The sequence below is a fragment of the Gambusia affinis genome, linkage group LG08 (assembly GCF_019740435.1).
Source record: "Gambusia affinis linkage group LG08, SWU_Gaff_1.0, whole genome shotgun sequence".
In the NCBI taxonomy this organism is placed as follows: domain Eukaryota; kingdom Metazoa; phylum Chordata; class Actinopteri; order Cyprinodontiformes; family Poeciliidae; genus Gambusia; species Gambusia affinis.
In genome coordinates this window covers 20,811,565-20,835,941 of record NC_057875.1, presented here as the reverse complement: position 1 = coordinate 20,835,941, position 24,377 = coordinate 20,811,565, and the positions used below count along the sequence as shown (strand labels likewise).

General features: G+C 39.1%; 2 protein-coding genes across 5 annotated transcripts; one reads left to right on the top strand and one right to left on the bottom strand.

Annotated features, from left to right (window-relative positions):
• The first annotated feature begins 1,294 nt into the window (after nucleotides 1-1,294).
• Nucleotides 1,295-11,974, top strand: irak4 (interleukin-1 receptor-associated kinase 4). Of its 4 annotated transcripts, none has more exons than XM_044124128.1 (13): nucleotides 1,295-1,463; nucleotides 5,321-5,571; nucleotides 5,644-5,789; nucleotides 6,026-6,181; nucleotides 7,611-7,819; nucleotides 7,889-7,953; nucleotides 8,049-8,163; nucleotides 8,254-8,363; nucleotides 8,963-9,149; nucleotides 10,332-10,394; nucleotides 10,498-10,662; nucleotides 11,501-11,593; nucleotides 11,697-11,974. In XM_044124128.1, the coding sequence occupies exons 2-12, from the start codon at nucleotides 5,411-5,413 to the stop codon at nucleotides 11,549-11,551; spliced, it is 1,428 nt and encodes a 475-aa protein (XP_043980063.1). In that variant the 5' UTR covers nucleotides 1,295-1,463; nucleotides 5,321-5,410; the 3' UTR covers nucleotides 11,552-11,593; nucleotides 11,697-11,974. The 4 variants fall into 4 exon arrangements, with proteins under 4 accessions (XP_043980063.1, XP_043980064.1, XP_043980062.1 ...); XM_044124129.1 differs by lacking the exon at nucleotides 1,295-1,463 and adding an exon at nucleotides 3,927-4,013; XM_044124127.1 differs by lacking the exon at nucleotides 1,295-1,463 and having other exon boundaries at nucleotides 5,220-5,571; nucleotides 11,501-11,551.
• Nucleotides 11,975-11,977: 3 nt separating this feature from the next.
• On the bottom strand, nucleotides 11,978-24,377 carry LOC122835249 (twinfilin-1-like). Its single transcript, XM_044124130.1, has 9 exons — nucleotides 24,234-24,377; nucleotides 21,871-21,951; nucleotides 21,558-21,736; nucleotides 19,313-19,408; nucleotides 19,123-19,227; nucleotides 17,003-17,128; nucleotides 14,815-14,965; nucleotides 14,226-14,347; nucleotides 11,978-13,300 (listed from the first exon to the last, which is right to left on the bottom strand). The coding sequence occupies exons 1-9, from the start codon at nucleotides 24,256-24,258 to the stop codon at nucleotides 13,133-13,135; spliced, it is 1,053 nt and encodes a 350-aa protein (XP_043980065.1). The 5' UTR covers nucleotides 24,259-24,377; the 3' UTR covers nucleotides 11,978-13,132.

Below are 24,377 nucleotides of genomic sequence, written 5' to 3'. Positions count from 1 at the left end.
ACTGCATTGAACCCCACTGAAATCCTCACGGTCATTCCACCAAATACTGATTTCTGAACTCTTCCTGAGGTAAAACATTAGTTTTCATGTTTCTAAATGACTATGAACTTGTTTTCTTTGCATCATTTGAGGTCTTAAAGTGCTGCATCTTTTTTGTTATTTTGACCATTTCTCATTTTCTACAAATAAACAAAAAAAATTTTTGCTTGGAATTTCCAAGAGATCGTAGAATAAAAGAACGATGTTCATTTCACTCAAACATATACCAATAAAAAGTAAAAATCAGAAACAACTGAACATTTTAAGTGCTCTCTTATTTTATTCCAGAGCTGCATGCTTTGATCTAAACTATTATATTGGAGTAATTACTGTTTGTGTTGTTGCCCGGTGAAGATGAGACTCAACAAAGAGTCTGAAGTCTTTTGTAGCCCCCAACAGCTGTTCCTCCATCCTGTATTCAGTTCTTTTTCTTTTTCATAAAACATCAGGAACAGAAAGAAATAGTACAGAGAGGACTTGCTTTTCATGATGACTTGTCTTTCGGACTATTTGGAGTTCTGAAAATATATTTCACAAATAAAAGCAAAGCCGAGTGCCACCATGAATCTTGTGTTAAGTCACCAGACAAGTATCCTGATAAAATCCATCTGTATGAGAGTCACTTCTCCTTCAAGGGACCGTGCTGACGCTCACAGTTCTGCCCAATAGCACTTCCATGAGTAAAGGGTCAGAATACAGCAGCAACCTCTTCTGACAACAAAGGCACAATTTGGCGGTGATCTGTAATTTCAGAAAATACAAACTTTCAGTTTTTGCGGATTCGCCTGTTTGTGGAGTTTTCTGTGGAACGCGACTCCAAATTATTCACGAAAAATCCAGCTAGATTTTTCCCCTGGAGCGAATCTAAAATATTTGAAAGACAATGCAGCTTAGGAAGCTGAGATGCCGCATGCTATTGACTGGGGTTCGGAAAGCAGCCAGTGCAAAAGAGCAATTTATTTTTCCTGGGTGCTGATTGGCTGTAGCCCAAGAGCAGAAATGAAGACAATAGATATTAGCTTCTGGAGTAGCGCTAAGAATGTTTCTATTCCTGCATGTGAAGCTATATTTTGTGTTTGAACTATGAAAGTAGGTATTTATATGCATTCTTAGAGGGGGTCTGACATATTTTGGAATTTTCACATTAGTGTATCACTTTATACTGACGCTCACAGTTTTGCACTGTTACATCACACGTAAGAAAGCGTTAAAAGTAAATAGTCTTTGCTCCTCTCTGGGTGTAGCCCTCATACCTTGTCCATCAACAGCTTCTAAATGAGGAACAAATAAGACGGAGCTTTTGTTTCGTAGTTTAAAGAATAAACATTCTCTGGCGGATTTCTTTTCGTTCCTGAGCAGGGGAAAATCTTCAAGGACTCTCAGCCGGACTCCACACCTGCTTTGAAATTTCCACGAAGCTCGCGGTGAGTAATCAGAGCCGCCACTCCACTTTTGCTCTGGGTTGTTTATCCAACGAAAGGCCTGCGTTTTCAAGAGACTTACCGGGTGACAATGCGAGGGGAAACCCAAAGAAAAAGAGAGATCAGCAAATCTTAAACAAATTAGGATTTTGTAAACCATAAAAGGGGGGGAGGGGGGAATAAAACTGTTTTATGTCTAGACAAGGTCAGATTAACGTCCCTGGCCACCTGGAGTTGAATTCTTCCACACGTCTTTAGACAACTCAAAGCAAATATCTCTCAAGTGTTTTGGCATTTCTGTGTAAACTTGCTTGGCACATGTAAGAATGAAAGGAGAGTAGCTAAGATGTCAGAGTCATGAACCCTGACTCCTCGAAGGCTAAACTAATCATTTATTCTGTGTCACCACAGCTAAAATTCTTCTTCTTCTAGACAGCCTGTATTTTGTTGGAGGGTTGTTTGTTTGTTTGTTTGTTTGTTTGTTTGTTTGTTTGTTTGTTTGTTTGTTTGTTTGTTTGTTATTTTTGCTGCCTTGTCCATCAAGTTGTGTTTTAGCGCCACTGAGACGTCAAAGGGCCTTGTTACTCCGTTCTCCTCCAACCTGAGCAGAGCGCAGCATCAGTACTTACTCCCTCGTTACTTAATATCTGTAAAGTCGTGCTCTAGTTTTGTTTTTCTTTGGTGGATGCAACATCTACTCTAACCGGAACTTTGTTAATGTTCTGCTGCACAAGATGTAACATGTCTCAAAATGTAGTTCAATTGATTTGAGGTTATATCTACATACGTTTTGCTTATGTATTTGGGGGAAATTATGGCTTTTCATGATTGTAGCTATTCAGAGTCCAATTATTTAACCAGGCTGCAAGAAGTGAGAAAGGCAGGAGAGGTTGTGCTCTTTTTTCTCATGCAGCTGAACTAATAATTTTCGGATTTTTCTTTTTTGTCCAGAGATTTCAGAGGAAGCATGAGAGAGAGAAACATTCAACAGTCAGATTCATCTAATGCAGAGTATCAGTGAGATGCCACAGATGCTGCCAGGTTAATCTGCAGATAAAAAAACAAAAACAAAAAACAATACTTTGATACTTAGATTGCTTAATCCCATCCAGAAACCGTTCAGAAAAGCTGCAGTTTATTTGCAGTCAATCTTTGGCGCAAAATTTGCTTTGCCTTGGACTCTGGTAAATGTGCGCGCATCTGTATGCAAAGAGAGGCAAAGAACGCAAGAAGAGCACTGCCACAAAAGACTGGTGCCAGCTTTCTTTTTCTGCTTTCCAAAGAAAACAAAAGGTAAAGGCTGCTTTGAGTCCTGTGTTGTGTGCATGAAAGGCTGTAGGATTACTGGAAAAGATCTGAACCGCAGTTTGAAACTTTGAATAAAAACACAGTTGGTTCAGAATTTTTGCTTCGATGCCTCGAGACGTTGCATCCACATCTACCATGATCTGCGCGCTCAAACATGTGGCAGCACTGGGTTTGGCCAGCTATGCACAGCTAGAGGCTGCCATCTATGTGTCAGATTGAAAATTACAGCCTACTTATGTGAACATTTATCCGAGTTATTATGACTTCAGATGTAGTATGAACACAATCAAGCAAATGAAACATTACCCTTAAGCTATTAACATGCGGCTGATCTCCTAAAGTTTGGATGAGCTGTGTTCTGGTGTGAGAAGAGACTCCCCGCTGTGAGCTTTCAGTGTCCAGCAGTGGACATACAGGGTCTTCTGTTGAGTCCCGATTTGGTGCCATTACCCCCCGTAGCTCCTCTCTGTCCCTAACAGAGTTCTCCCGTTCATTTGCTTATTTGGATTCTTGCTATGGGAGACCTCCCACGAGCCTGGGTGAACTGTTACACTTCACGACAAGACTATTAATTAATTAATCAGAGCAACTGTATCTTTGTTTCGTATGATATACGCTAAATGTTTTCTCCTTTTGGGGGTGGGCCACACTAACATAAAACCAATATTTCTAGACAGATGTCCAAGAAAGTGATAATACGATATTATTTTGCTCTCCAATTTGAAGTATGGAATTGCTTAAAGCCTCTTTTGTTTGAATTTATACCACTATAGCCATGTGGCAAGACCCCTCTGGGTCTCATATACTGTAGTGCTGGATAAATTGTAATTACATTATTTTTTATTTTTACTGTACAAAATCTGTTTTTGTTATTCCAAAACTTAAAAACAAGTGATTTAATTTGAGACAAAAAAAAAAAAAAAACATAGTGGGCCAAACACAACAAACAAATCCCTTAGGGGTTTTCCTGGACATCATGTGAGTTACCAGTCTAACTTCCTCCACCTGCAGAGCTTCTTTCATCTGAACTGAGTCATTCTGGCACTTCTCCCACCTTTGTCTTTGTTTCTGAACTGCAGGGGTCCTCACTCCCACCCTCACTTCCCAGACCATCACGTCTGAGTATTTCCCGTGTCATACAATTCCATACAGAGACACGGAGCTGAATTAGTACATGCGATTTGTCTCATAATTTGCCTTTGCCCTCCATACTTCTTTTTCACAGCAGTTATAACCTCTGGGGAGGTAAGTGTTGACTTAAATATGGAGAAGTTTCTATTTTGATGCATGTTGCATAGCAAACCAGGTGCGTACATTGTCAAAGGAAAAGAAAACCCATTAATGACAAAAATGTTTCTTTTTAATAATATACAGCAGGCTTTTATGATTACTGTCATTCGCCTGGACTTCAGTTATACAAATCATCCATCTACGTCACACTGCATTGTTATGAGAGTAAACATAAAAAACTTATGATATAAAAATGAGGCTAATTATCTTAGCATGTGTCGTGGTCTCGTATGGGTATTAAAAAAAATCTTTTTGACAGTTGGTGTGAATTGTGAATCTCAGCATTCATCTAAGCATTCTTGTCATAGAGCCTGGTAAACAACTTAATTGACTGCAAAAATGTTTTGAAATGTTAAAAGTCTGAAAATGATGCTATAAAATCACTCAAATCTTTCTACAAAGGGCCACAGTTAAAATAAGTCTCCACTATAGAAATAAACGTTTTTCCAAATACTAGAAATCTGGGTTTAAAAATGTCTCTTTTTAAATTTAGTTTTAAATAAATGTCCATAAAAGGTAAAACTCTTACTCTGTTCTAACAGCCATTCATTGAATGCAGTAAGAAATGGATTCAATTAATGTAGAAAGAAATTACATTTGGGAAAATATTTCCTCTGCCTGAATTTATTTTTGCAATTATAATATTTCATCCATCCATTTAACTTCTAAACCCATTAATCCTTGCAGTGGCTCGGGGAATCATATTATGCATTTGTATATTTTTTATTTTAGTCTTTAAAATGCCAAAATTTGTACAAAGCAATTGTGTATGTCTCATTTACTCGCCTCTGATGATATGCAATTTTTTTCTCTTTTTTTTTTGTTGTAAAATAGATGTATTAGACGTATTAGTTTCTATATTAGACCCTTTCCTGCCTGAATGCATTTTGACATAAAAAAAACGATGTTACAAATAATCTCCACCAGAGGGCACTGTAATGCTATGCCTTTAAGACGTTACACTATCCGATTCTCTTTCTTCTCCGCTTTAATTACAAGCTATAACAAAAACAGTAATTTAGGGAGGGAGTTATTTTATAAATTACTTTTAAAGAGCCAGACTATGTCTAATTTTTACTTGTGTTTTTATTTTTTAATTTATTTTAAGTTTTTTTTTGTATTTCCGCATTATAGGTGGGTCTATTAGTGGACCAGCCCTGTCGTGTTACGTTTGGGGAAGTTGCTCAATGTTGGAAAGGCACATTTCCCTTCACTGTCAGGCTAAATACTCATGTGCTGCCTATCTGGTTTTATCTCCGCAGTTTCTTTACCTTTCATGGGTCGATGATTTTGTCAACATGACGGTCAGATAAAACTAAATTAGCAGACATCACCAGAAACTCTTTGTCGGGATGAGCAGTTCTGTGACTTCCGCTACTTACATTCGCAACATCAGTTACGGTCTACGCCGCCAGTTGTCCGACTTTCTGGACCCTCAGGACAGGTGGAAGGATGTGATTGTGTCCATACGGAAGCCGAGCGGGGAGCCGAGGTACTCCCAGCTTCACGTCAGGTACGTAAACTCCCTTTTCCTGTTTGTTACATTTTCAAAATAGGATAAAACACTGTCGCTGTGTGTTTTTAGGAGGTTTGAAGGTCTTGTGACGCAGGGGAAGAGTCCCACCGTGGAGCTGCTGAATGACTGGGGAACCACCAACTGCACAGTGGGAGAACTGGTGGATATTTTGAAGAGCCGCAATCTGTTGGCTGCTGCCAGTCTCCTGCTACCTTGTAATGAACTATTATTACATATTGTAAATTTAATCATTTTTAAATTCATTTGAAAGTTTCACCTTAATCCCTACGTTTTTTTTTTTCTGTAAATTGCATTATATCAAAGCTTTTGGTGCAGAATTAGGTAACAAACCATACAGCATTTTCTTTTTGGGTAATTACAAAATAATAATAATAATAATAATTCAACAGTGACTATTTACACAGCACCATATTTATCTTCTTGAACACAGGGGAAGAATATTCCTCGGCAGAGACACACCTGCTGCCCTTACAACTACCTCCTGACAGAGACCCTCCAACCAGACCACTGGATGAGATGCAGAGCCAGCCTCCACCTGCACCGGAGACACAAGTACTGAGAGAGCACAGCGAAACAGGACACACAGGTGTGTGCTCAATTTTATTCCCAGACACTTACTAGTAAACACATAAGACCAGCACATTGCATTCACTCTGAACTTCTGTTCTTTTTGTGTGTGTGTGTGTGTTTGTTTTATACTACCTTTTGGTATAGACAAACTTCACAAAGAGGGACTAGAAGGATACGTCTTTTACAAATGTTTTTACTTTAAAAAAAAAACTAAAAAGAACTGTATGTATTATTTTTTTTAAATCTGCTTTCACCTTACCTTCCATCCGGTGTACATAGATACGTTTGCAAATCATCCAATTAGTATATAAAGTCCAGCTGTGAGTAATTTGAATTTCTGTACAGCTGTTCTGTGCAAACCTCAGAGGTGTTTTAGAGAATATTAGAGGTCAAAAGGCATAATTAAAACCAAGAAATACATCGCAGGGAGTGAGTCATCCGCAAGTTTAAAGCAGGGTTCAGTGTTTCAAACACAACACCCGAAGCTTTGAACGTTTCACTGTTCAGTTCAACATGTGCAACCCAACAAGCACGTAGCTGTGAACCTAAAAGAAGGGTATTTTTCAGAGAAGACCCCAACGTGTCTATGGTAAATCTGGACTATCTGCAGAGATTTAAGGAATCAGTTGACAACTGCAAAAATCTGTTGTTTTGGGAAAGCAAGATGAAGAAAACAACATTTTTGAAAGAAAACAATAAGAAATGTCATTAGCAGTTTAGCACAGGCTAATGTGGGAGACACATCAAACATGTGCAAGAAGGTGACCAGGTCAGATTGAGTCCAAAGGTTAAACATTTTGGTCTACGTGCAAGACGCCAACACCGAGTAAAACATGGCGATGGCAGTATGGTGGTGTGGGGGCGCCGTCTTTTAACTGGTTCCTTTAATTCCATTTCATAATCACTACCTACTTTTGTGTTGGTGACAATGAAATATATTAAAGTTTGTTGCTGTGGTGATACAAAAATGTAAGCTCTATAGGTGTGAATACTTTTGCAAGGCACTGTGGCATCAAGGTTGGGTTTAAACATCACACTTATTTACAGTTTGAAGGAGTTTGATGTTATCTTTGTGCTTATTTCAGTGAAATTAAAAACAATTAAATAATACAATAACAGAAACAAAATACTTTCAACATTCTGTCATTTTTACATCTTCTTGCACAAAGTGAAGATAAATCAAAGCATTTCTTATCTTGATGGAAATTTTAATTTTGTGTATTTTGTCTTGTTTTTAAACTGGTCTTTTTTTGCAAGATGTAATCTGGAGCTTCTATTGAAGTACTTTGAATATTTCCTCACTTAAATATTTTGTCTGTGGTTATGCAACACGACTATAACCAAACTTGTTTTGCAGTTTATGTAATGTAACAAAGAAACAAAACACTCAATACGTTGGCCATTCAACTTTAAACCGTTGTACAATGTACATTTTTGGCCAGCAGGTGGCAGCAGTGACTCCTTTGACCCGCTTGCTGTGCAACCATTGTCAGGCGTCTCCAGTTTTATGTACAGTGAGCTGAGGAAGATCACGGGCAACTTTGACGACCGGTCCGTCTCAAACGGTGGCAGCCGACTCGGAGAGGGCGGCTTCGGCACTGTGTACAAAGGCTTCCTGAGCAACAGACCTGTGGCGGTGAAAAAACTAAACCCGGTAAGTCAGAGTCTCTACGTAGAAGAGGACACACTGTTTCACACGCTGAACCTACGACGTCCCTTTTAGATGGATGACATGCCTCTGGACAAGCTGCAAGATCAGTTTAACCAAGAGATCCAGACTCTGAAAGTGTGAGTTTGTGTCCGTCGGCGTAAAATGTGATGCTTTCTATTCTCCTAAATCAAGGTAAGAAAGTTCTGTTTCGATAAAAATGTTTTCCTAACAGGTTGAAACACGAGAACTTGGTTGACATGGTTGGATTCTCATGCGACGAGCAGCAAATGTGTATAGTGTACGCCTTCATGGCCAATGGATCTTTGCTGGATCGACTCGCTTGCTTGGTAAAAAAAAAACGTTTGCCGCTCAACACATACAGAAAAGCTGATCTGGCCTCCATGCACAGGATTTAGTTTCTGTTTTTGTTCACATAGGACAGTAGTCCTCCTCTTTCCTGGCGACAGAGGTGCTTGATCGCAGAAGGGACCGCTAGAGGTTTGGAGTACCTCCATAGCAACCGTCATGTACACAGAGATGTTAAAAGGTGTGACAACCGGAGTCCTTGTGTAATATTCATCTCTTCTAATGGCTGTTTTCTTTATATATATATATATATATATATATATATATATATATATATATATATATATATATATATATATATATATATATATATATATATATATATACATATATATATATATATATAATAATAGTTGAACAATCTTCGAATTCTGAGACTGAAGATCTTCAGTGCTTTAAACTATTTGCCCCGTGAACTTTTACTCATCTCATCAAATGACAAACACAAACTTCAGTGATATTTGTTCTGATTGCATACGATACTATCATGGAAGATTTGTAAAATGTAATACTGTTACCTTCTTCCCGCTCCACAGTTATGCAGTACGTTGTTGTGGTCTGTCGCATAAAATCCTGGTGGATCACGTTATAGCTCATGGTTCTGACAAAGTTCAAAAAACGTCCAATAGCATCAGTACTTTACCAATCCGCTGCATCGTTCTCCCAACTCTACAACAATAAACGTCACAAATCTGGACTGTCTATCTACAACTTCAGGAAAAGCAAAGATGTTTTTTTTTTTTTTGCTCGTTGTGACTCCTATTTGTTTTACCCTCTTAGTGCAAACATCCTGCTGGATGAGAACTTTGTGGCGAAAATCTCCGACTTCGGGCTGACCAGAGCGTCGGCCAAGCACACGTCTACGACGATGATGACGGAGAGGGTCGTGGGGACCCGTGCGTACATGGCCCCTGAGGCCCTGAGGGGACAGATCACCCCAAAATCTGACGTGTTCAGCTTCGGAGTGGTACGCTTCGGACACACACAGACACACACACATGCACGGAGTAAATACGACTTCGTTTTACCTTTTACTTTTAAGCTTGACCGAAGGTTGTTGAGTTGGCAAACTACAGGCTAGTTTAGATGGCAAGCTAAGCTCTATTTTATTTATTTTATTTTTTTTGGAAACTTCAAAGATCTGTAGTTTAGCTTGAATAATCAAGTCCAGATTCTTTCCACATGCTCAGTATTTAGTGGTGATGTTTACTCACATTAATGGCGTGCATTAAAATGGCATGCAAAACATTTCTGAGATGTATTTGTCAGGTGGCGCAGTTGATTGAGAGTTTCATGAACTCCTCTGTCTGGCACAGAGTTCCTGAGTCAAACTTGAGGCCATCAGTCCAACAGCGGCAAGACAACGACACCGAACACAGCAGCAAATCCATAACAGAGTTACTGAAAAGGCAAAAACTGTCACGGTGTTACAGTTTCCCAATCAAAGTCTGAAGCTCAGCCCCAATGGATTGTGGGAGAAATAATCTACAAACCTAACAGATTACTATTGACTATTAACTACATCTGTGTTTGTTGTGTGTCCAGACATTCTTGTTAGATCTGAATCATTTCGAAGCCTGGTAAAGATTAGGTCATCTTTTCATGCCCTGAAAGCAAAGAACTGAGAGTGCACACTTTTGTAGTCCAAAGAAAAGTTGCGACTCACTCTTATTTCGGTTCATGGTGGTGCTCTGCCGGTGCTCTTGTTGTGTTTTTCCTTGCATCTTCCTGAAATTACCTTTTCCCCCTTTCTTATTATGACATTTACAGATTCTCTCTGCACATGTTCATACGCAGGGCTTAATTAGTAAACCCGGTCCACTGGTACATCAGGGACCGGGTTTGGAATGAAAAAAATGCCTACAAGGCGGGTTGTTTCTGTGCATGAGCAGCTTTCCCAGGTTAGTGAATGCAATTCAATTTAAAGTGGATGTACAGCAGGAGTAAAATGGAGTTTCCTGCTGGAGAGGTTCCTCCTTTTTCATTCTGCCGGTGGCTGTATTGTTCACTATCTTTTTTTATTACTATTATTTGAACAGCTGTGGGAGTGGGGCTGTTCTGATTGCAGATGTGGGGCAGATGGAGAGGAAGTAGAGGTCACCTGTTGCCCAGAGCCGTGTAATTAACCTCAAGGCTCCGCTGTCTACAGGTGCTGTTGGAAATATTGTCTGGGCGCCCGCCAGCTGATGAAAACAAGGAGCCCCAGTTCCTAGTAAGCTGCGCACGAGGCTTTTACTTCAGCGGGAAACAAGCTGCTATCAGCTTGTTCATAAAATAGAAACCTCAGTCCGCCTTTCCCTTCTGCCCCGTCTTAGATGGATATCAGGGACGACATCGACGATGAAGACGAAGATCTGACCCTGGAGCAGTTTTTGGACAGGAAGATGACAGACTGGGAGCTGAGCCAGGTGGAGAGCATCTACTGCTTGGCTTCCAACTGCTTGGACGACAGAAAAAACAGGCGGCCATTCATCAAACAGGTACGGTCAGTAGGGGTGCACCCATTTATGGGCGCCAGTTTCCTTACTTTTGGGAGACCGGCCGATACTTACACGTGAGGCCGATGTTATCCACCGATCTCATCTACCTCAGCAAAGGACTAAAAATCACCCACTCTCCTTTCCTGCTGATGCCATCAAACTAGTAGCATGCTTAAAAGTATGTATTTCTTATAAGGTCCGGTGGTTTACAGTGCTGTCCTTGAGTCTGCCTTCCTCTGAACGTTTCAGTTTCTACCTTGCACAAAGCACTTCCCTGAAGCATGATGCTCCCAACGCCGTGTTCCCCTGTGGTCATGTTGTTTTTGACCTGAAACCATTCCGTTGTCGCTCTCGCTGTACGTTTAGGGGTATCATTCTTCAGGAACCCCGACTGCAGTACTCAGACTTTTACAGACTCTTTCCATGAGATGAAGAGCAACGGATCTCTACATCTCCTCCAAAGACAGGCAGAGAATAAGTTAAGCAGTGGGACTTGGTTTACTAATTTGGTAGGCATTTGGCTCCTCTGGATTTTCTTTAGGAATATCAGAGTGAAAGGGGATCACTACGAATCCAATTCACAATTTTCAGATTTTTGTTTTGAATTTTGAAAACTATCATTTCATTCTTATGTGTTATCACACTTATCCTATCAAACTACAATAAAGGTCATGACTACAGTGTGACAAAATGTGGAAAGAGAGGTCTGAATACATTTGTAAGGCTTTGAATATAACTATGAATATGCTTTGCTTGGACTATAACATGGAAAACATTTCTGCTGCTTTAGCCGTTCGCAGCTTTTTAAAGTAAAATTCTGTTTTCTTTTTATCTGCAGGTTGTTTCAGAGATTCACAGCGTCATCAAAAGCATCTCTCTGGAATCGTAGGTACGGAGGGAAACAAGAGGCTCACATTACCTCTGTTCCAAAGTAAAGACTGACAAGTTTTCTGCTTTTTGACTTTAGAAAGTTCCTTATTGACTTGCAAGAAAGAGATTAAGCATTAAAACATCTTTCCCTTCTGTATTTATAGTCCCAAAAATTTGAAGAGGAGCACCAACGGGACATATCAGTCCTGCTATGCAGATATTTAGCCATTAGCATGTCAACAGCTCCAGTCAGAGGCATCGCCAGATTCGTTCCAAGACTGACTGCTACTGGAGATCCCTCCCGTCCACAGCGTCACATCCATGACTTTTTAAAGATACTTGGAGGACATGAGTTAGAAGAAAAGTGTGAGCACATATTTTAATAATTTTTTTTTTTAAAGTTGTTTTATTTTTGAAGAAATTAAAAAAATAAGAACCAAAATTGTCTGATTTAAATATTTTATTTTTCATCTTTAAAAGAAAGATTTGTAAGAAAACAAAGAAGAACAAACATTATTCGTTTTCTCTAATGACAATGAATATAAAGGGTTTTTTTTTTCCCCCTTCACATGAGGTGAACTAAGTAGTTTGCCAAATATTAATCAGTAGACCAGTGGATGAGGCAATGTTTCCGTCAAGGTAGAATTCCCTTTTCTATCCGATCAGAGCTTGGCATTCCTTCCTCTGTGGGAACCAGGTTCTTATTCGCTTCCTCTCGGTGAAATGCGAGATGTATAAGATAGGTGGAATATTTCTGGAAGCCCGGTCTTTCCACTGAAATCCACACCGACAATCACCAAAAACAGACCGCTTCTTAATCATAGAGCATCACACAGCTACAATATGTACATTTACAGCACTTGCATAGAAAAATAAGTTTCTCAGCAGATGATTTCCTTTTTTTTTTTTTTTTCCTCCCCCCATGTAAACCACAGTTATATCAAAAAGAAGAAATTTTGTCTTTATAAAAATGCACTGTTGAAACGAATGGAGTCGACAACGTGGGAATAATTCGGATCTTTTCAGCTTTGGAGCACCTCATTGTGCAAACGGTAGGAGACGAACGCACACAAAAATACAAAACAAATCTTGACACAGACTTGAGGAATGGTATTTAGGAATTAGAATATGAACTCAAAAGAATAAAAAAAAAAAAAAAAAAGAGCATTTCTTTCTATATTGGCGTGAGTTCACATTAGTCGTACTTGGAAGGTTTTTTTTTTGTTGTTTTTTTTTTTTCCGTTAAGTGTCAGAGCTCACAATGAAGAAAATACCACAACCTTTATTTGGGCCCCCTTGAGTTATAGTTAAGCTGCTTGTGAGTGTGTTAAGATGCGCGTTTCCATTTGGCAAGCTACAAACGGAACGTCTGAAGGGCGTCATTGCTCAGTTCTCCTCGGCGTGCATAGTTGGGTAACATGGTGAGGAAACAATTGAGGTTGTTGGGAAAAGAAAAAAACAAACACATTAACAACAACAACAACAAAAAACATCAAATACAATTTTTTCGTCGCCCATCACAGGGATGTTCCACTGTGGAACACGTATGGGGTGGGGGATGTAGGGTGTGTGGGGGGTGGAGGTGATACTGAGGTGTGTTTTAATCCTCCTCCTCTCCCTCGCCGGGTGGCCGGGTGATTCGGCGACCTCCCCTCTTACCGGCTGGGCCTTTGGGCTTGGCAAAACGCTCCTTATAGGCATGCTGCTTGGGATGCACCTCAGCGTACAGGAACTCGCCTGTTAGTTCGGTCCCGTCTTCAATTTCCAACTGTGAAAGGGAAAAAAAATTTTCAAAATTATCTAAAAATACCTGGCAAGTCAGTATCGGTCTATAAATAAGGTGGAGTTGCCATTTCAAGCTGTTCAGAATCCAACAAAGGAGTAACTTAGCTCTCATGCTGATTTGTTTCAAGTTTTTGTTTCAACTAATTTTCATGGAAATGGCTCATTTTCAGAGGCAGTGAATTTATTTATTCTTTTTTTAGCTGAAAGCCATAATTATTCAAATGAATGCTTGAATAAGTCGGATCCTTCTGATCAATCAACATGTAATACTCCAGTATTACATGTTGAACTGAATTATTAAAAGTAAATTTATGTTTCAAATGATTTAATCAGCTACACCGATTACATTGGTTAATTTAAAAATATCCAACTTATAAATATAGATATAAATCTATATTAATATAGTTTTCATATTTATTTCACTAATGAAGGATCAATTTTTTAAAATGGAAAACAATCATTTATTTACATTGTATTTATGATACCAATGTATTATTGAGACAGACTTCGTCTCTTACTCTAATCCAACCACTTTCAGGTTTTCTACATAGTCTGAAAAACATCTGGGATTTGGTCAAATCATTTTCCAGGTCTGGATAAGTTTGGGCAAGAATAGAAGCATAGAAAAATAGTTTTATTTCCAGAACCATTTCTCTGCTCTACTGCCTAAATAAATAAAATCTTTCAGCATATTCATCCATCCCATCTATTATTCATCTGGCATCTCGTCTAGTTTATCCACTGTAGCGCCGTCTGCCATAAAGTCATACTTTTGCTCTTTATAAATAAGCTAAAAGAAAAGAGACGGCTGGAAATTTTAATTTATAGAAAACTCTTAATAATGTGTAGGACCTCCGAATCAAACACAGATTAGCTCAAGTGTGAATCGTGACGTCTTCATCTCTCACCTTTTTCTCGATCTCAATCTGCAGTTTGGTTTCCACCATGTCAATCAGGTTATTTTTGCAGCTGGAATACAGCATCCTCTCTCGGATGCTACACTTGTACCCTGGCATAGAATAAATGAAGACTGCGAAAGAGAAAAAGGACGTTAGGGCCAAAAGGATACTAAACTAAATACGGTAACACTTTATTTGACGGGTTGTGAATAAGACTGTCATGACTCTGTAATAACATGACATAACAACCCTGTCATGAACATGAGTTTCACTTTAAAAATTATGTAGCTTTATGTTATTAAAGCTAAAGTTTAATCAGAAATACTTCAAGAGCAAATTTTTGTCAGATCATAATTTCTTGGTTAATGTCAAGTTGTCATAACAAAGACATTTTGAATAATGTCAACTTTGTGTTAAAAGTGTCATGATTTACCAAATGACACTTTATGACAACAGTCAGAAACGTTCATGAAGACTTGCTCATGTTCATGACAGGTTGTTATGAAATGTTTACGACGGAGTCATGACAGTCTGATTCACAACCCGTCAAATAAAGCGCTACCCTAAATACAACGACAACGTGTAAAGAGCAGCGCACCTGTAGACTCCAAGTAGTCGCCTTCATGGGAATGTTTGTACAGGAAGAAGTGGTAACGTGGAGAATCTTTGGGGACTCGCTTTGGCAGGTCTTTCAACTCGGTTGGCTCAGTGCTGCACAAGCGAATCATTTCCTTTTCAGCATCTATTTTCTGTTGACAGAGGAATGTAAAGGGGGTTATAGTTGGCGTAAGAAAAAGCGACAGTAACCAAAAGAAAAGCAGGACTGAGGTGAAGCTGGTTGAAGCGGATGTTGACCAGTTTGGTTGTGATGGCGAAAGGATTCGCCGACATCAGAATCTCATTTTGACATCTCTCTAATATTAACCCATCGCAGGCGATCTTACTGCCTCCACCAAAAAGTGTTTTTTAATGAACAGAACTCCTAAGTGGATTCTCCTTCCACATGTGCAACTTGTTAAGGGGGAATAATAATTTCTCAAAGGGTAAAAGATTCTATGCAAAACAAATATGAGCAAACACAATTTCCTAAACAGGAGCTCTGTTGTCAAGGTTACTAGTAAAAAAACAAAAAAGGACGTTATCTTCTTGTTGTCTACAGTCCATTTCCTCATCGTGCTCTTCCTCTTTTCATCACACAACTTTTGACATTGAGAGAATTAACATCTGTAACCTGCTTTTCTGTCTGGGTGGTCTGAACACACACACACACCCACACAAAACATGACCAGATGTAATTTGCATTCATACTGGTTTTCTACTGCTTATTTACATGCCCGGTCAGTTTATTCCTGAATGCTAAGTTAAATTAAATGTTTTGCAGGAGCATCTGGGGGGCCTAGTGTGTGTGTGTGTGTGTGTGTGTGTGTGTGTGTGTGTGTGTTTGGTTACATGTTTGAGCACAAAAAGGTGCTTGCCCTGGGCTAGGTTCACACACCAACTGTGGTGGGTCAAAAATGAAAGAAAACTTTTAAACAGACTCAAGGTGGAAAGTTCTCACAGCTTGTTCACGTAGCTTTACGTTTGTTCTCCCTACAGAGCGAACCAATTAAACTGGATTTTAAAACCTAAGGAATGTCAATTAAAGACCACTTATAAAACCTTTTCTTGGGAGTGAAATGCTTAACTAAGTTATGGTCAGGAGAATTGTTTTAATGGAATAAAATCAAAAAGAAAAATCTAAAACCTAACCGTTTGCCTCTGAAGATCACAGAATAACAGGCTTCAATTATTCCTTTGTACTTTGGACTGATCTAATCAGAGCCTTGGGTACACTGAATTTTAATGAGCAATGAAACAAAGGCTTTTTTTTAAAACACAGACACACATAAAAAAAAAGACTGACTCATTGTGTTTATAAAAAAGAGCAAAAACAACTCCTGACCAGCAACGCTTCATTCTGTTTATAATGTAACAAAAGTGAGAGGTATTTAAGAAGCAAGTTCACTGTTGAAATACACTTCATGTGCCTTGCAGAAATGTTCTTCACCATTGGACTCTTATCTTCTTATCTTAAGTATTTTTGAGGGTTTTTCCTGACAGGCCAGAACCAAAAAAAAAAAAAAAAGCAATAATTGTAAAGTGAAAGGAAGATGATAAATACAACCTCTGAGGTTTGTAAGAGACTGTGAGTGGGGGAAAAACAGAGAAACTGCTTCACAGAGCTCCAGGAACAGACAGGTCAGGGATAAAGCTGTTGAATAGTTTAAAGCAGGATGAGGGAAGAAAATAATCAAAACCCCAAGCTATTGTGGAATTAAATGATATAATAAATGGCTCAGATTAAGGTTGGAGTAACCTAGTCAAAGCTCAGAGAGTCTGTTGCTAAGCATGCAGCAATAAGCAACCAGTTAATCACAAGATAAATTAAAATTAGAAGGAGAATTTTTATTCTTATGATTCACTTTTTTTTGAAGGGTAACTTTATTCCCACAGACCTCACAGTCCATTTTATTTACAGTTTTGGTTGTTTTTTGATATTTAAAATATCTTCCAGTTCCAGTGGTAAAAGTGTTGTTTGCAAAATTTATTTGTCTGAGAGAAAAATAAATAAATAAATAAATAAACTTGCATTATTATACCGCTATCAATACTTGAAAATGGTCTCAAAACAATATTATCGTTTATCGTAATAATTACTGGGATAATTTATCGTCCTGCAATATTCGTTATCGTGACAGCCAGGCACGACCACTTTAGCAGGGCAATGTTTTCCGTTAGCAACTCACCAGTTGCACATAGTTGAGTCTCTTTTCCTTAAAATGTGCCAGTGCGTCAGCAGCATCTTTGTGAATGGGGAAGGCCACTCCCTGCAGAGTCTGCTGCTTGGTGTCCACGCTGATGTCCGTCTGGACCTGAACACAACGCAGCCAAACGGGAAGAGCTGCCGATTATTAGGCTTCACCTCAACTTCTAAATCATTGTACAACAAACACTTTAAAAATTGAACAAATTTCATTAGATGGGTTGTTATGTGTACAAGTTTAAAAAAAAAAAAAAACACAAAGTAAACCAGTGAACCATCCTGCTTAAAAGCTGAGGCACTCTGATAATAGATGAGGAGTCTGTATTGGAAGTGACAAGGCGCTTTTAGCAAATCAAACAGAGAACTTAAAAATGCAGAAAGGATTACGCTGATGGATTGCGTCTATTTTTAGAGGTCTGTTCCTCTAAATTGGAAAGCCTCGCAGACATGACTGAGCACAAATGGAGCTACTTCACATTCCAAACAGGACTGCGCGTTTCTTTACCCATCTGCCTGGTGAAACATCAGGGCAAACGATAAATATTTTTAAAGCTTTGGCATCTGGATAGCACAGACTAATGACTTCTCATCTTCCTTCAACAGCTGGGAGCTGGGACCAGCAGAAAAGCCTCACTTCCCATTTGTGTTGCAGTTTTTAATTGACAGTGCTCTGAAGAGACGCTACGCCACTAAAAACAGTTCCATATATGGTAACGAAGAGAGTTGTTGTTTATGTGCCAGGCTGGGAGAGCAGCAATTAGGAAATGCTGTTAACTCAGTAAAGAAGTCTAAAACTTGACCTAAACTTCCCCCTGTAGACGCAGTGAAGGTTTAAATACATCAGCAGTATCACATTACCGCATTCATCTTTCTTATCACAACAAAAGGCAAAGCACGACAGAGCTCACTTGTTCCCCAGAGTGAAACCACTCTCCACTGCAAAGCTTGGACATTTGCATACTTGTGGTCAGATTTAGATTTCAACGAAATCTTCTTCAGCCGCTTTTTTTTGTTGTTGTTGTTGGATTCGGCAAAACAAGCCCCATTACTGGGTACCTGCACTTTTTTATATATATATATATATAGACAAGGGTGTAAGCTGTAAAAGCCTTAATGAGAGTGATCTCTGCCAACATCCTGCTGTTCTAGCCCATCAGCATGTTTGATACTGCCAGGCCAGCATCTGCACACTTGCAATGCTGCTGACCTTGTGTGATCGAAAGGCCTGCATCGCTGGCCTTCACTGATACTTTTACCCACCCAGATTCTGGCTCGGGTGGGGGGTGGGGGGTGGGGTGAAAGGGGGTTTCACATCACACAGCAGACGTGATTCGGAAGAGGAGCACTGCTGCAGGCTGAGCTACGCAGTTGTTTTCAACTGCTGAAGCCTAGAGTGTGAAGATTATACAGTGAGTGGCGTTTCCTTTTAGACTTAAAAAAAAACAGATTAAACTACACCTACTAGTCTGGACAAGAGCACTGCATTATTTCCTTACATGCAAGTGCTGTCCAGCAGATGCTTTGTAAAAACAAACAAAAAAAAAAAAGAAAGAAAAATCACTAAATCTCACCAAGTGTTTTTGGTGTAGTTTCTAGTGCAAATATCTTAGTACACTGGAAATAAGTGCCTTTTCAGCTACATATAAGAGCTTGTTTTAAAGTCAATAGTTTGTTAAATCCTCGGAGCTGCGTTTCAGAGTTTCCACCTCACTGACCACCCCTCCCTGAGACTTCCTCACTCAGCTCCTTCAGACTAGCCAGCAGAAATTAGCAAATACCTGGTGGAACTGCACATCAGCTGAGCTCATTAGACGAGCTACTTCTTTGTGCAACATTAATAAAAACATTGCTAAAAGGTTAATAAGAGGAGCCATGTTCCTGAATGCAAGGTTTTAGAAAAACACACAGAGGCCTAAAAAAAAAAAATGGAACTTTATCCCAGGAAAACACACAATACTGTAAGGAATAATTGACTTTAAAAAAGCTCCTGTATCTTGCTGAAAAATCAGTTTTGTCTCATTTTAAGTGCACTAGGATTAAGAACAAAAATACTGGGAAAGATTCTGTGTGTTCACAGTGTGAAACTGTCATTCTGGTGTTTACCTCATTGAGTTTGATCTGTCTCAGTTCCTCTTCTGCAGCAGTGAGGGGCAAAGGAGCCGCCTGTGAGGTCAGATATTTCTTGTAACCACTGAAGTTCAAATCCTCCTGCAAACAAATCAGCATTTACAGATTTAAAAAATAATAATAAGAAGAAAATAACAACAACTTCATGTGTGGCTCAAAGACAAACCTTTGTGGTACCAAAAATGTCATCCTTAATGTGCCCTCCTCCAAACTCTTTCTTCAGTGTCGCCCTGGTAGCAGCATATAACATTTTGTGTCGCACCTGGAAAAATAAAAGCATTAAATGTTTTTATTATTATGAAAAGTTGGGGTCAGATCAGGATTTTTCTACCCAAAACTAATTTTAGTTTGTTTTTGTTTTTTTTTATCTGATCAATTACCGTTTTTTCTTAGGGCTATAAAACAGCAAAGAAAAAGTGTATTGATTGCTAAAAGCTACATGGAACACACAATCTAAACAGTGATGGGAGGGAATCCACAAATCAACATTTGTGGATTCCACTCCCATCATTGTTTAGATCAAACATGAAATGGCACATTTTATGAAAAGACAAAAACAAATTCAGCATCAACCTGCCAATCAAGGGAAACGTGGCAGCTTAGGATCTCTGACCAATCGATTGGCGCATCTCTTAAAATTCACAATACTGGCGGCTAAAATGTTAAACACAAACCGATCTGACTGATCAAAAATAAAGGACGGATTTTAGATCAAAATAATAAAAAAAAAAACACAGCACTCAATTAATTTCTATTTGAATGTTCAACCTTTAAAAAAAAAAATGGTATTACTTAGAATGTCTGGAAACATAAAAGCGTTTTCTTTTATCCACACCTGGAAAATAAAAGCAACCTTCTTGCATTTTCAAGTCTGAAGGGACCGCAGCATTATTACTGCATATGTGTGTGTGTGTGTGTAATGTTCACTTCTCTGTAACTGTTCATTTTGCAGGATAAAATTACCCTGGAACAGCTTGTTTTAGAATTACTGAGGAGTGCAGCTCAGCTTATCTAAACTTGAATAGATTAAATATTTCCATCGGTTTCTTTATGATGAGCATTCTAAGTTTTTTAAAGACCTTTCAAAACTGTAAAAGTTTAAATGTAAGAACTACTACCAATTTAGGTTTGCTGCCTTAATAACTAATAAACAACATTAGCATAACAACTACAGTTTAATTTGCACAAACTACAAAGAAGCCAGTCTCAGGTGAACACTTAGTCTGTACTTTTATCACAGCATAGACTAATGCCTAAATTACTCAGAGAGAGCTATAGCAAATGAAAGCTTCTTAATATTAATAAAGCAAATAATTACAATAAAACATTATACAATACATAGCCAAAAGTACAAGAAAAAAAAATTTAAATGAAGACCCGTGGTAAATGTAGCAAGACCTCTTAAAATTAAGATTCTTAAATGTTAAACACTGATTAACTCAGTGATCCATTCAGTGCAATTTATTCCAAACATCAGGTTTAGCTGAGTAAGCTTTACTTCAAGAATCTGGACACACCCTTAAAAAACCAAACAGGCACTGCACTAATTGCTAAAATTTCCACTTCTGTTTTGAGACAGTAAAGTCATTCATGAATAGTTTTATTAATCAACATTCCTGTCCTGCTTGAAGCCTTATAAAATGGTTTACTACTTCAGTTCCAGCAGTGAAAAAAAATAAATAAAAAGGCAGGCACTCATGAAGACGCCACTAAAAACAATGGCCAAAAGTTTTGAACTACACAGGCAAATTTCTCTGTCATCAGAATAATGGGATTAAGCTCTATGCATGTGGTTGACCTGATGGATATACCCAAAGTGAAAACAAATGATTCCAGGTCAGTCAAATCAGCAGCATTCATGCACATGCAGGTTGTGAAAAGATTAAGCAACTTCTAGGCAAGCCTCAACCTGACACTTTGCGCTCGGGGATAAGAATGTAGAGCTCAGCTTTGTGACTCCAGATGGGCGTTTCAGAACCGTTTCACTTTGTGCTCAAAGAGCTACAGACACATTTGCACCTTGCATCTTCAGGCTGCATAACGTTCCTTTCCACAGCTGTGGAAACATAATGTTCCCGTGTGATGTCTAAATGAAACAAAATCAGGTTTATTATGCTTTAGTCAGTTGCCAAAAACTCACTGGACTGTATACATTAACCTAAAAACTGAAAGAGCCACTTAAAAAAAAAACAAAAAAAACAAAAAAAAAAGGGGCAAAGTAGCCTGTTATTTAGAAAAACACCACGATCAAGCCAGATTTGGATTTTAAGACGAAGAAGGTATGAAATCACACGCAGGCTGGCTGCTTTGATGCGGTCAACTCCACCCATCTTATACCCAGAGCAGAGCACAACAAATGCTGCGCAGAATGGAAAGCTAGTCATTAAGGGCAGCAGGCGCGGCTGTCTTACAGTAGAGTGGTCTGGTGACCAGGAGAGGAGGATCCATTCGTAGCCTTGGTTGTTAGTGGAGTCCAGACGGTACAAAATATAGCATGGCACGGCATCCTCCAGAAGCGGCAGCACTAAGGAATCGTATTCCTGATCCCACTTCTTGGATGCTTTCCTGGTGCCGCCCAGTGTCAGCTGCTCTGGAAGACAGGCATGTGCAGGCCGAAATGTAAGCACTGCAGAGATTTCTTTCGCACACACAACCTTTGGGCAGAGAGGTGAATTCAGCCTTGGCACAAAAAGGTTGTAAACAAACACGAAGGTCTCATCTTACCATCCTCGATGACGATCTTCAAGACTCGATACTGGTCTCCGCTCCTGGCACTGGCAAAGATTTCCTTCACGTCGTTCCCCGCTTGGAAAAAGATGGAAAAGATATTGTCTAGAAAAGAGCTAAACTGTGCTGAAGGGGACGGTCTAGTCTGGTTTCTGGTTTTCAAAGTCGGATTCGAGCCATCAGGTAAACAAAAGACAAATGACTGATTGGTCCAATTAAAGCGCATTAAAGTTTGCCACCAAACTCATGTCTGTTCATTTTAGTCTGTGCATTGGGCACGAAGGCCCGTCTCTGTGTTTCACCAGTTTGCCACCATGAATGAGCGCTCATACACAAATCTATGTTGGAGCTCAATAAATGAAAACCAGGCATCGTTCAGCTAACAGTAGCAAAGCACACCACTGTTTTAAAACCTACACAAAAAAAACTTGCAAAAACTTTCTATAGTACTCTTTTTACTGATTTTAACTTCGATTAAACAACTGCCACAAATTTCTCATGTTCATTTTTGCCTTGTGTAATGGATAGTGAGCGTTTTAAAATAAACTGTCTAAATTATTTAAATTTGTAGACTATTTAAAAGTAAATTATGCAAAGGGAATTTTCTAAATTAAGAATGTTTCCGATTGTTTATGGACGTTTGTTTTGATTAGCACTGTTGGTGGTGGTTTATATTTTGTTTTGTTTAATGGTATTTGCACCTTGTAATGTTTTGGGGGGTTATATGTACCTCACAGGCTGCCATAGCCAATGAGGGCAGGCCCTATAAAAGCTAGTAGAAACATTGAGCCAATGAATGACTTGAACTGTCAAGATGTGTTTGGCACAAAGAAATCAACACTTGGTGTTCCCCAGTGAACGCAGCGAGGTACGCTTTGTTTTGTTGTTTGTATTATAAGTTTATGTTTTGTTTTCTAATATTTGTATACGTTTTAGTTTTCACGGTGACTGAGGTAATTGTGATGATCATGGTTGAGCATAAAAAAAAAATAAAATTAAATTAAAGGCTAAATTCAACTGTCGAGACGGAGTAATTCAAGTTCCGTGTTGCTGCTACACTCCTTCAGTGAAAGGTCAATTTCACTGAAGGAGATATTTCCTGCTTCTTTCAGTTTGTTATACTTCTGTTGCCCTAAGAGCAGTAATATTTTACACAATAAGCCCATTTACTTGAAAAATACAAGGCTTAGCAGGTGATTCTATAGTTTTGCTAAAGTCCTCTGTATTAAAATAATGAATATTATCAGACAACATAAAAAACCTTAGAGGTACTAGCTTTAATTATTACTTTTCCGTTTAAGTAAGTAGATCGTGTCGTACAAAGTTTAATTTTGTGCCAATCCCCTGAAATTGTGGTATAATTGTGGTCGTACTGTGCCAGAAGTTCATGCCTTCTGTAAGTCTTACACCTTTGACCTTTTTCCGAGCACAGAGGTCAACGGGTTACTTTTAAACTAGCTTCTCAATAACTAACTGAAAATATCCAGGCGATATTGTTTTTATTATTATTCAAACAGCATAACTAATGCAGAAACACAGGTTCACCTAGAGGTTCACTAACTCTTTTGTTGATACAAGTCTGTTTGGCAGACAAATGTCCGTTTCCTGCTACACACACCAACAGGTACTTTATCAATGCCTTTATCGAATGAGTCAGATATTATTGCGATCTGCGGGTTAGATAATCGGTTTCCCCTAACAGAGCATAGTTGGGACGGAGATAAGCTCCGCTTTGGATAAATCAGAGCGTTTCTATAAGCCAGTTGCTGTTCATAAAAACAGTAAAAAGTGCAATATTCCCCTTCGCCTTGTCTACAACACGTTTTCCTTCCATGTGGATAAATTTGTGAATGCAGACTAAGCAAATTACCTGCGTAGGCATCTTGTGTAGCAGGAGGTCACGCCCAATCTGAAAGATTTCCATCAACACTGCATAATGTCCGTGCAATTCAGATAATAACTGGAACCTTGACAGGTGCCAGCCCGGCAGTGACTTTAGATGAAGGCGTCGTCCATTGATTCAGAGCCTAAACTAACCTCACAGGGTTTCAGTGTGATGATAAAAAAAAATGTATGTAGAATTACCTTAAAGCGGCGTCAAGAAATACTCTGAGAAGAAAATGCATTGGGTCGGCTATAGAGAGGCAAAACGCTCGGAAATAAGTCCTCCTAAAGTCCAGAGCGGCACAGCTGGTCGCACAAATCACTGGAGCTAGCTAGGCTAACTAGCAGGGACAGATCAGCTAACTTGACGCTAGCTTCTGATTGCAACAAACTGCACCGGGCGCTTAAAGCTCAGCTTCAAATTCACACAGCGGAGCAGGCAAAAGTGAGGCACTGAAATTAGAAATATCCCCTACCTTGAATGCCCGTTTGATGTGACATTGTGTCTATCGTCGGACAGAGGAATGAAGCAGCTGACCAGGCGAGAGCGAAGAGAAGAAGCAGGAAGTGAACTATATCGGAGAGACCCGCCCCGAGTCTGCGGGAATCACGTGACCTAT

What these genes read in the sequence shown, in the direction of transcription:
- LOC122835249 (XM_044124130.1), bottom strand. Translation starts at nt 24,258, where the DNA reads ATGTCACATCAAACGGGCATTCAAG. An exon ending in GACAGATCAAACTCAATGAG is followed by an intron (nt 17,129 to 19,122) that starts GTAAACACCAGA and finishes CGTTGTGTTCAG; the next exon opens with GTCCAGACGGACATCAGCGT. An exon ending in GACTCAACTATGTGCAACTG is followed by an intron (nt 14,966 to 17,002) that starts GTGAGTTGCTAA and finishes CTCTGTCAACAG; the next exon opens with AAAATAGATGCTGAAAAGGA.
- irak4 (XM_044124128.1), top strand. Translation starts at nt 5,411, where the DNA reads ATGAGCAGTTCTGTGACTTCCGCTACTTACATTCGCAACATCAGTTAC. An exon ending in CAGCGAAACAGGACACACAG is followed by an intron (nt 6,182 to 7,610) that starts GTGTGTGCTCAA and finishes TTTGGCCAGCAG; the next exon opens with GTGGCAGCAGTGACTCCTTT. An exon ending in ACAAGGAGCCCCAGTTCCTA is followed by an intron (nt 10,395 to 10,497) that starts GTAAGCTGCGCA and finishes GCCCCGTCTTAG; the next exon opens with ATGGATATCAGGGACGACAT.